The 11,575-nt window shown below is 49.4% G+C and overlaps 1 protein-coding gene across 1 annotated transcript in view; it reads left to right on the top strand.

Moving 5' to 3' along the window:
• Positions 1 to 11,575, top strand: part of IL17RA (interleukin 17 receptor A) — a 37,720-nt gene that overhangs the window by 17,501 nt on the left and 8,644 nt on the right. Inside the window, exons 2-8 of the mRNA XM_017518597.2 lie at positions 4,745 to 4,769; positions 5,473 to 5,619; positions 6,446 to 6,558; positions 8,260 to 8,386; positions 9,874 to 9,921; positions 10,015 to 10,178; positions 11,433 to 11,516. Of these exons, the coding sequence (XP_017374086.1) occupies positions 4,745 to 4,769; positions 5,473 to 5,619; positions 6,446 to 6,558; positions 8,260 to 8,386; positions 9,874 to 9,921; positions 10,015 to 10,178; positions 11,433 to 11,516 (708 nt within the window). The remainder of the gene's footprint in view (positions 1 to 4,744; positions 4,770 to 5,472; positions 5,620 to 6,445; positions 6,559 to 8,259; positions 8,387 to 9,873; positions 9,922 to 10,014; positions 10,179 to 11,432; positions 11,517 to 11,575) is intronic.

An 11,575-nucleotide genomic window follows, 5' to 3' on the forward strand; every position in this document is an offset into this window, starting at 1 on the left:
AAAAAAAAAAAAAATATATATCAGAGGTCGAAGACCAACTTAATGAAATAAAACGAGAAGACAAGATTAGAGAAAAAAGAATAAAAAGGAACGAGCAAAGTTTCCAAGAAATATGGGACTATGTGAAAAGACCTAATCTACGTTTCGTAGGTGTACCTGAATGTGATGAAGAGAATCAATCCAAGCTGGAAAATACACTTCAGGATATTATTCAGGAAAACTTTCCTGACCTAGCAAGGCAGGACAATATTCAACTCCAGGTAATACAGAGAACACCACAAAGATATTCCTCAAGAAGACCAACCTCAAGGCACATAATCGCCAGATTCACCAGGGTTGAAATGAAGGAGAAAATACTGAGGGCAGCCAGAGAGAAAGGTCAGGTTACCCACAAAGGGAAGCCTATCAGACTCACAGCAGATCTCTCAGCAGAACCCTTGCAAGACAGAAGAGAGTGGGGGCCAATATTCAACATCCTTAAAGAAAAGAAGTTTCAACCCAGAATTTTACATCCAGCCAAACTAAGCTTCATAAGCGAAGGAAAAATAAAATCTTTTGTGAACAAGCAAGCACTCAGAGATTTCATCACCACCAGGCCTGCTTTACAAAAGCTTCTGAAAGAACCACTACACGTAGAAAGGAACAACCAGTATCAGCCTTTTTAAAAAATACCAAAAAATAAAGAGCATCAACATAATCAAGAATTTACATCAACTAATGGGCAAAACAGCCAGCTAATATTAAATGGCAGTATTAAACTCACGTATATTATTATTAATTCTAAATTTAAATCGACTAAATCCCCCAATCCAAAGACACAGACAGGCAAAAAAACCTAAGACCCATTGGTATGCTGCATCCAGACCCATCTCACATGCAAGGATACACAAAGATTCAAAACAAAGGGATGGAGAAACATTTACCAACCAAATGGAGAGCAAAAATAAAGAAATAAATAGGAAGCAGGAGTTGCAATTTTTGCTGATAAAATAGACTTTTAAGCAATAAAGATCAAAAGAAGCAAAGAAGGATCTTACATAATGATAAAAGGATCAATGTAACAAGAAGAGCTAAAGATCCTAAATATATACGCACCCAATACAGGAATACCCAGATATATAAGACTTATAAAGAGACTCAGACTCCCACACAATGATAGTGGGAGACTTCAACATCAATATTAGACAGATCAATGAGACAGAAAGTTAACATCGACATCCAGGACTTGAACTCAGATCCGGAACAAGTAAACTTAATTAACATTTATAGAACTCTCCACATTAAATACACAAAATTACACTCTTATCAGTACCACATCACACCTATTTACAGGTTTAAATGAAATATTGGTTGGCTGCTTGTTAGTTATTTTCTTCCCTCATTTTTTTCTCATTGTCTCTATTATTAAGCACAATTATAGGCATATCCATTTTTAGACTGCATTCTAGCCCAGGCAATAAAGCAACACCCCCGTTCTCTCTCCCTCTTCCTCTTCCTCTGTCTTCCTCTCCTTCATTCTTTTTTTTTTTCTTTTTCTTTCTTTCTCTCTTTTTTAAAAAAAAAAAAAAAATGAGAGGATTCGATGACTTTTGAGGTTCCTTCCAGTTTCACGTTTTAGGGCTCTATGATTCATTACTGTATTCATTTAATGCCGTAGAATGATTTAAATGGAATAGTCCCCCAGAAAATATACAGGAAATAAAATAAACTAGCTTGGCGTGGTGGTGCACACCTGTAGTCCCAGCTACTCAGGAGGCTGAGGGAGAAGAATTGCTTGAACCTGGGAGGCGGATATTACAGTGAGCCGAGGTCATACCACTGCACTCCAGCCTGGTGCCTAGCGACAAAGCGAGACTCTGTCTCAAAAAAAAAAAAAAAAAAGAAATGAAATTATACCATAAAAAGTTGTTTGCAACTTCTTTTCCTCACTCGCCAACACATTCTGCCCATCTGCAGGCCAACAGATGGGTCTATGCAACTCATTCTCATTCTCTTTAATATTTGCATAATATTCCATAGTAGACAGCACTCATCTGTTCGACCATTTCTAGTTTGATAGACATTTAGATTTAAACTAGACCTCACCTTATTCAACCATTCTCTCTTGAACATTCAGTACCGCAGAAAATGAGGGAAAGCTACCCATTTTTTTACACCTTGCATAAACTTAATTCTAAAACTTGATAAATCTTACACAGAAAGAAAAACTATGGCCCAATCTCATTTACGAATATAAATCCATGCAATTCTAAATAAAATATTAGCAAATGTAATCTACCAGAATATCAAACGAATGACCTCGTGGTACATTAACCTAGTTTGTTAATCCATGCTGGAGAGGAGGGATCTCTGATAAGGTTCCGGGCTGTTTTGAATGAAAACTACAAACATAATAGTAACTGAAGGGAAAGACTTATATGCAGCCACAACTATGAGAAACCAAGACCAAAACCAGTGTTCCATGGGGCCTGCCAAACTATGTCCCTCTGTCTCAGGAATGAGAGGAGGACACCCGCTGTGGCACTGGGAATCAGCTGACTGTGTTCTCAAACCCTCCCACTTTGCTCTTGGTCTTTATGAAGACAAGAGCTTTTCATCATGGGCATCATCCTACAGTGTTTTGGGGTTTTTGTTTGTTTTGTTTTGTTTTTTGAGATGAAGTCTCTCCCGGTTGCCAGGGTGGAATGCAGTGGTGCGATCTTGGCTCACTGTAACGTCTGCCTCCTGGGTTCAAGCAATTCTCCTGCCTCAGCCTCCCAGGCAGCTGGAACCCCAGGTGCGTGCCACCACGCCCAGCTAATTTTTGTATTTTTAATAGACACGGGGTTTCACCATGTTGGCCAGGATGGTCTCGATCTCTTGACCTCGTGATCCGCCCACCTCGGCCTCCCATAGTGCTGGGATTACAGGCGTGAGCCACCGCGCCCGGCCCCTGCAGTGTTTTTGAAGTAATTCCCAGTGGCTGGTAGGAGGTTACTCTAAATGGTGTATCTGTTTGCCTTCTCTGGAAAAGCTCCCCATCTCAAGGTGAAAGAACTACTTTCTTATCCTCCACATCCTAGGAACTGTAAGAGAGAGGAGAAATGAGAGGCTTCAGGGGAGTTAATCTCCTTGCCATTCAGGGAAGAGTGGCATTTATTAGTGCGGGCCTAGGCAGTCAGATGGATTTTGCTGGGAACATGTGAGGAGCACCTGGTGGGTCCGTGGCGCTAGCCCGGGACCTGTGGGGAGAATTAATCACAGCAGCTGAACAGGGTCGGGAGCACTTACGAACTGGGGTCCCAGAGAGGGAGGATCCAGGTGCGGTAGCTCGTTCAGAGCCAATCCTGGGCGTGTGTGGATGTCATCCTGCATCCACCCTGTGAATGAACCCTGGTGGCATGGGGTCTTCTCTGCTCCCTCTCAAGAGAGAGGCTGGTACCAGCCCCGGCACCCTACTCACACCAGTCACTGTTGACCTTGAGATTTCCCATCTGCCTCAGCATCTGACTTTCCACCCCGGGATGCGTTTGTTCGGTTTCGCTGGTTAGAGAACTGGAGACACCCGAGCCTGAGCTCCTCTTGGGGCCTGCCGTGGCTGCACCGCCAGGTCTGAATGAGTGGGGGCCTCTGCTGGCCCTAAGAGTAGCTTCCATTTATTAAGCTCTTACTCTATGCTAGACTCTGGAGGAGGAGGCCGTTAGTCACAGAGCAGCCCTTTTGTGCCAGGCACAGGGCACAGTTTGCCTGTTTTACAGGCAATGAGATGGTTCTGGGCACAGTGATTCTCCGGTGCTTCTAGGGAGCTGCCTGTCTGGCAGTGCTGCAGCACGCAGACTCATTCCATTGTGTAGTCTGTGGCTGCATTCCCATTGTTTGAAAGGTTTACCATGCAGACCTACTCAAAGGGAGAAGTGAGCGACCCCCGCAGGCATGCCCTGAGCCCCAGCCCACCCCCACTCCCAACGTGTGCGGTTCTGTTTCTGTCACGTAGTGCACAACAATGCTACAGAGTTGGTATTACTATTATTCTGATTTTATAGTTGAAGAAATTGAGGCTTGGGGAGGGGACTCAACTGCGGGTTCCAGTTGTGTGTCTGTGTATGTGTGTCTGAGTGTGTGTGTGTGTTTTACAAAGTAGGTCAGCCAGCAGCACATAAGCCTAATGGTGACATTTCCCTTGCAACATTTGTCACTCGGGCTTCTAAATTTGGCCATGGGGATGTCTTCAGGGTTGGAAAGTTAACACATACTGCCCAGGAGGGAGGCAATGTAATGTGATATGAGTGCCTCAGCTTCCTCATCCACAAAATGGGCTGAGGATAATACCTCATCACGATCACCCGGAACAAGGCCGGGCACACATTTCCTAGAGACTTTGCGGGAACTTAGTGAATGCTCCCCGACAGATCTGTCACAGAAACTGTGCCCCTTATCCCTTCCACACCTCTTGCAGCGGTGTCATCCAGGAAGGCTGGAAACCTCAGAAGATACAGGGCCCTTTTCTCAGCATACCCCAAGAAAACTCTCAGTGTCTTTTAAAGTTGTCAAGGTCCCAGTTTGTAGCAGTTCCTCATAAAATGCTAATTCCCTTTGCCATCCACTGGACTCACTCCTCATCCTATTCCCCAAAAGTGGCAAGGGCGGGCTGTGTCACGGCATTCCTAGCCAGGGGAGGGCATCTGGCCCCGGGGAGGGCATCTGGGCCCGGCACGTGAATTCAAGCCCTTTCCCAGCTGTAATAACCACCCTCTTCTTTCCACAGGGGCTAAACTGCACGGTCAAGAATAGTAAGTCATATTTTTCTGTTCTTCTCGTTGCATTGTTAATCAAGAGATGGCCTGGTGCCAACTTCTGGCAGAAGCCCTGCCATGCCACTCCAGGTTCAGGCTGTGAGCTACAGCCGTCAGCAGGAGGGATCCCGGAGAATCATGAATGCGTGCACCTGCGCTTCCCATCGAGAGCATTCATTATGCAAAAGTCAGGAAAGGAGAAACAGAACGGTCATTGGATTATGAAAGTATTCCCTGGGGTGCTGCCCTACTGGATCTATAATGTAATTTGATTTGCCACAGCTTGTCACTGTAAAGTGAGAGACATCTGTGGTGTAGATTTTGTTTTGTTGTAATTCAAAGAGGAGGCACATATTCAAGTGTCTGAGCCAATTAGGGACCCCGACATGTGAAAATAAAGCAGCTCTTACTACAGCCCCATCCCGCCTGTGCCCTCATGCCCAGTCACAGCTTCATCTCAAAATCAATTGTGTACTTTGTCTTCTCTCCTGAAATTCCCTTTAGACTTGAGAGATTTGTAGTGACCCCAGTATACGTTAGAACAGAGGGAGCAGGGCAATGAAGCTGAGGATGCAGCCAAGGGTCACAGGCTAGCAGGTCACAGGCCCCTGAACTGGTTGCTGTTTAGCTGTCTGTACCCGCTGCTGGGGCATCCGTCTCCGCTGTAAGTGTCTGAGTGCTGCTCTTCCCTGGCTGCCAGGTACCTGCCTGGATGACAGCTGGATCCACCCTCAAAACCTGACCCCCTCCTCCCCGAAAGAGCTGCAGATCGAGCTCCGCTTTGCCCGCACCCAGCAAGGAGACCTGTTCCCCGTGGCTCACATTGAATGGACGCTGCAGACAGACGGTGAGTGGGCCTGCCAGCAGGACCCTGGGGGAGTCTCCCTGCCTGCGAGTGAGTCCACAGACCCACCTGTCGGCTCTCCCAGTCAGGCTCAGGTTTGGGCTCCTGTGCTCAGACATGAGGGCTCAAACTTAGTGTTGTACGGATCCATCATTTCAGGTGTTAATGCTTGTTCAGCGTTTGGGATATTAACCCGCAGTGATGCCTTCCCATCACTCCATTCCTCACGAAAGGACGCCTTCAGCCTAATGTTGTTAGCACCCTGGGGGAAAAAAGCAAGTGGTTAATTTTGTGACTGCAATACCAAAAATGAGGTCGAAAATGGCAACACATTTGCCAGCCTGTTTGTTCCCTTAATTCAGGGGCCACTTTTAAAAACATCCTGGGAGCCTATTCAGGAATAGAGAGTTTATGTTACAGAATTAGAGCAAATGAGCACCAGCCCCAGATTTGTGACCGGGGCCTAGGGGAGTTCTCTTTGGAAGTGCCCAGCCTCAGTGCTCCTGCTGACTGCCGCAGCCTCGTGAGGATGATGGTGCGGCTGTGTTTGACACCCATGCCAGGCTGTCAAAGCCCTCACCACAAATTTGCAAAGCCTTTCCTTCTAGCCCTGTGTAAAGTGTCATTTTTCCTTGCCCAGCTGGGAAATAACTGTCTGCAAGGAAGTACACAGAGAGCGAGCTGAAAGGGACAGGAAGTGGAGAGCTGGGTTAGACAGGCAGATTTTCCTTCACGAGTGAAGAGCCACAGCAGACAGGGAGGTGACACACCCGGCCCTTGTCGTGGCTGACCTGTATCTGTGTGCCTCCTCTCCTCCTCTGCCCTCCAGCCAGCATCCTGTACCTCGAGGGCGCAGAGTTATCTGTTCTACAACTAAACACCAATGAACGTTTGTGCGTCACGTTCGAGTTTCTGTCCAAACTGAGACATCACCACAAGCGGGTAAGGATACAGCTCCTGAGTGAATCATGGTCCACTGATGACACCAGTACAGACTTGTCCCGAAATTCAGTCCCTGATTTAGAGCGGTGAAGACCCAGAGGTGCTGAGAGAGTGAGGAGTTCCAGGCGGCAGCTTCAGATGGGCAGAAGTCAAAAGAGAAGTGGTGTGGCCGTCGTGAGCAATAGTGAGGGACAGAGTGTATTTTGAAAGCTTTCCTGACATACCCCTGCTTTTTCTTCCTACTTTACTGAGCTATTCATTCTGAAAGAGAGGTGAATTGGAAGACAGCTTCCACAGCCCTGCCTCCTGCCATCTTTGTGTAACTAACTTGGATTAAGCTGGGGCTTACCCTCAGGAAGAAAAAACTGCCCAGACCAAAGAGCTGCCGCAGGTGGGCAAATGAGCACTCCGCAGCTCAGTCTCACGCTGCTGCGCACAGCTACATGGTGAAATGTTCATTCTTGTTTGTTTAAAACAGGGGGTCCCAAAGTGTGCTCCCTAGATCAGCAGCCTCAACCTCACCTGGGAACTTGTTAGAAATGTGTATTCTGGCTGGGCACAGTGGCTCACACCCGTAATCCCAGCACTTGGGGAGGCCGAGGTGGGCGGATCACAAGGTCAAGAGATGGAGACTATCCTGGCCAACATGGTAAAACCCTGCCTTTACTAAAAATACAAAAATTAGCTGGGCATGGTGGCCTGCACCTGTAGTCCCAGCTACTTGGGAGGCTGAGACAGGAGAATTGCATGAATCCAGGAGGCGGAGGTTGCAGTGAGCCGAGATTGCACCACTGCACTCCAGCCTGGCGACAGAGTGAGACTCCGTATCAAACAGAAGAAGAAAAGAAATGTGTGTTCCACGTCCCCACCCCAGACTACCCAGGCCAGAAATTCTTAGGGTAGCAACTGCTGCCTAACCGCCCCTCAAATAATTACGATACAAGCCTTAGTCTGAAGACTGCTGGTTTAAATCTGCAAACAGCTGCGTGAAAACAAGTTAGATCTCCCAGACACAAGCAGCAAAGATGGAACACCTCTTCGATGTTAGATTAGGACCCCCAAACTTGGCTGCTGTGTGATGGTGAGAACCAGGTTCCTCCATCCACTTAGAAGCAAAGGACCCCTGGCCTCTCCTCCAGGGTAACTAGAACGGGGGTTGGAGTCGATATCCGTAATCTCTACCACCCAGAAAATAACTCGCCACAAATTGATCTCTGCAGCTAAGGTGCCTGCTGGCCCAGGGCGAGTGGGCCTCTCTAGCTTGTCCCCCTCACTTTTTTACCCCAGAACTTTCTCAAGAGATCCCTGGCTTTCCCATTTAAGGAGGAAGAATCATTTGACAAAGTTTTTACCTGCCTGTGTGCCAGATCTCCACAGCCCCAAGTCCTCTGGCTCAGCCGTCTCACATCGATTGTTCTAGAATTTGAGAAGCCTGGTGGAGGGGCAGGACTGCTTTCCCTTGTTCACTGTCTGCTCAGGAGGCCAGATCCAGGTTGCTACTGTTTTTCTTAACAGGCAGAAAAGACCAGAGGAAACAGGACAAAGATACTGATTTCCCTGACTGGGTTTTGCTGTGGTCATTGCTTTATTCTTATTTTTGGCTGAATGTTTGGGAGTGGGTGGGAACGGGGGTCTTTGGGCATAGATGCTTGAGAGAGGTGCATGTAACCCGTCCATCTTCCCTTCCTGCCTTCTCTTCAGTGGCGTTTTACCTGCAGCCACTTCGTGGTTGACCCTAACCAGGAGTATGAAGTGACCGTTCACCACCTGCCCAAGCCCATCCCTGACGGGGACCCAAACCACCAGTCCAAGAATTTCCTCGTGCCTGGTAAGAGCATCCTCCCAAGGCATTCCCTCCCCCCTGGGCTCTATGAGAAGGAAGCAGCAGGTGGCACAGGTGCCAGCCCCCTCACTCAGCAAGGCAGTGGCTGGCACTGCCAGTGCCTGGGACCCACGAACAGAGGTCAGGACTGGGAGCTCTTTGGCGTGTGCTGCAGCCTCCACTCCCTGAGGCAGAGCCATTCTCTGCTGGCACAGCAGTGGACATTGGCCCAAGATCCCAGGAGTTGCATGAGAACTGGAGTCCCTCCCTCTACCTAGAGAAGCACCCGTCCTGCCCAGAAAATAGCATAAAGGCAAAGCTGCAGACCACTCGTGGAGAAGTTGCAGCCTCTGCCCGCAGCCTGCTGCCGCCCTCCGTGGCTTGCCCTCCTTCTCCCACCTTGCATTCTCCCTGCATCACGCAACACTCGTCCCAGGCATGGCGCTCTCCTTCCCGCGCCATCCACCCTGCCTGCAGTTACTGCCAGGCTTTTCTTAGGCATCCTTTGATGTACGTGCACCTTCTACTTTCCCATCCTCCCCAGAGGCTCAGCTGTTACCTGCATTTCTCTTTTTGATTTTAATAGAGGCGGTCTCACTTTGTCACCCAGGCTGTAGTGCAGTGTTGCTATCCTAGCTCACTGCAGCCTGGAACTCCTGGGCTCAGGCGATTCTTCTGCCTCAGCCCCCCTATAATTCTCACTGTTCATAGCCAGCTGTGTCAGGAAGCCTGCTTGATAAAAAAGTCTGGGTCTTCTGCCCACTTGGACCTTCTCCAGAGCCTCACAAATTGCCTTGCGTCTAGCAGGTGGTCTGGAAATGCTTGTTAAGGATGGCGTTGACCTTCTTCATCCTGGGGACACCCTGCACACGTGCATGCACACACTCTCAGCTTACCCTGCTGTGTCCCCACGTGTGGCTCACCAGTCCCTGCATGGCGCTGCATGCTGTGTGTTTGCTTTTATTGGTCTTTCCTACTGGCTTGAAGTCTCCAGGGGGCAGGGCTTTGTCCTGTTTACCACTTACCTGCAGTGCCGAGAACAGGGCCTGGTGCATGGCTGGGGCCCATCAGTGTTTGTTGAAGGAGTCAGTCTCCTCAGTTCTCTCTTCGTTCCTAAAGCGACTGCCTCAGTCCCGGTCCCTCCATGCTGATTCACATCTGTCAGTCATGTGTCTTCTCAGCCTGGGCAAAGACGGGCAGCCAGGGACAAGAAGCTGTGGGTGGACAGAGAAGGAACTGGAGGGGACCAGGATTGCCTGGTCACCCACAGCAAGCTCAGGAGGAATGCACTTGAATTGGGAGGGTTCCCTGAAAAACGACCATCAGGCAAGCAGGCTGGTGCCCATGCCAAGGTGGGTCCAGCCCACTCTAAAGGGGCCACCCGTGGACAGGCTCCCAGGAGAGAAAAGATAGCTGTTCTGGTGTCAGGAGTCTGGAAGAACAGGTTTCCGAAGGCAGAGACTTCATGAGTTCCCTTTTCTCTGCGTTGGCAGGCTGCGAGGACACCAGGATGAAAGGAACCGCACCGTGCGTGAGCGCAGGTAACGGGCTGCCTGGGAGAGCTGCACACACGCACACACACTCCCACTCCCACGCCCCTCCTCACTCCCAGCCTGCGTGTGTAACCTTGGCAGGCAGCCTGTGGGACCCCAGCATCACTGTGGAGACCCCGGAGGCCCACCAGCTGCGCGTGAGCTTCACCCTGTGGAACGAATCTACCCGCTACCAGGTCCTGCTGACCAGCTTTCCACATACGGAGAACCATAGCTGCTTTGAGCACATGTATCACATGCCTGCGGTAACTGCTAATTTTGACCCTTCTAAGCTCAGAACTGCCCTCCAGGCCCCAAGTCTCTCCTCTGCTAGTCTGACAGGATTGTGTTGCCGGAGCTTGGAGCTCACGCTGGGCTTACTCCGTCGCGGTCGTGGTGCCTTGCCTTTTTCTTCCCTGGTGATCTGATGGTTGACAGAAAGGCAGTGGACCCCGTCCTGCCCATGACTCAGTCCTTTTCCTTCTTCCCTCCTCCACAGGCTCCCTTGTCCCCTTTTTGTTTTGCTGTGTTCATTACAAAAAGGATTTGATGATTTAAAAACAAAAATGTGGAAATAGAGATAAAGGGGAACTAAAGGAAATAAGCGCCTCACACCTGTAATCCCGATACTTGGGGAGGCCACAGCAGGCTTGAAGTTGGAGTTGGAGCTGCAGTGAGCCGTGACGGCACCACTACACAATCGCGGCGGGGGGGACAGAGCAAGGCACTGTCTCCTAAAAACAAAAAGGCTGGGTGCAGTGGCTCATGCCTGTAATCCCAGCACTTTGGGAGGCCAAGGTGGGTGGATCACAAGGTCAGGAGTTCAAGACCAGCCTGGCCAAGTTGGTGAAACCCCATCTCTACTAAAAATACAAAAATTAGCTGGGTGTGGTGATACATGCCTGTAATCCTAGCTACTCGGGAGGCTGAAGCAGGAGAGTTGCTTGAACCTGGGAGGCAGAAGCTTCAGTGAACTCAGATTGTGCTTCTGTACGCCAGCCCAGGCAACAGAGTCGAAAAAAAAAAAGTAAATTAGTGAAATAAAATGGGCTGGGCACGGTGGTTCACGGCTATAATCCCAGCACTTTGGGAGGCCAAGGCAGGTGGATCACTTGAGGTCAGGAGTTCATGATCAGCCTGGCCAATATGCTGAAACCTCATCTGTACTGAAAGTACAAAAATTAGCCAGGTGCGCTGGCACACGCCTGTAATCCCAGCTACCTGGGAGTCTGGGCAGGAAATGTGTGCTGTGTGGCTCTGTACAACTGGTGTGAATGAACACAGATTTGTAGCCCCAATTCCCCGCAGCCAAAGCAAAGAGGGCCTTACCAGTTACTAAATGTACTTACGAATTTACAGCAAACTGGCGTCCATGCAAAAATGGAGTATTTTCTGGAACAGAAACTGGAAAAGCATTTGTCCCCCGGTGTTCCTAATGGGTGCCCTGGAGGCTTCTCCGTGGCAGAGCCACAGCGGGTTCTTACCTAACTAGCCTTGCCGGTCCCTGCCTCTCTCCTCAGCCCAGACCAGAGGACTTCCACCAGCGAACCAACATCACATTCACTGTAGGCAGCCTTAGAGGGTGCTGTCGCCACCAAGTGCAGGTGAGTGAGTGTGGATGGGCGCCGGGAGCAAAACTGGGGAACAGTGTGGTGTGGGGGAG

This window comes from Cebus imitator, unplaced genomic scaffold (genome assembly GCF_001604975.1).
Source record: "Cebus imitator isolate Cc_AM_T3 unplaced genomic scaffold, Cebus_imitator-1.0 Scaffold689, whole genome shotgun sequence".
NCBI lineage: Eukaryota > Metazoa > Chordata > Mammalia > Primates > Cebidae > Cebus > Cebus imitator.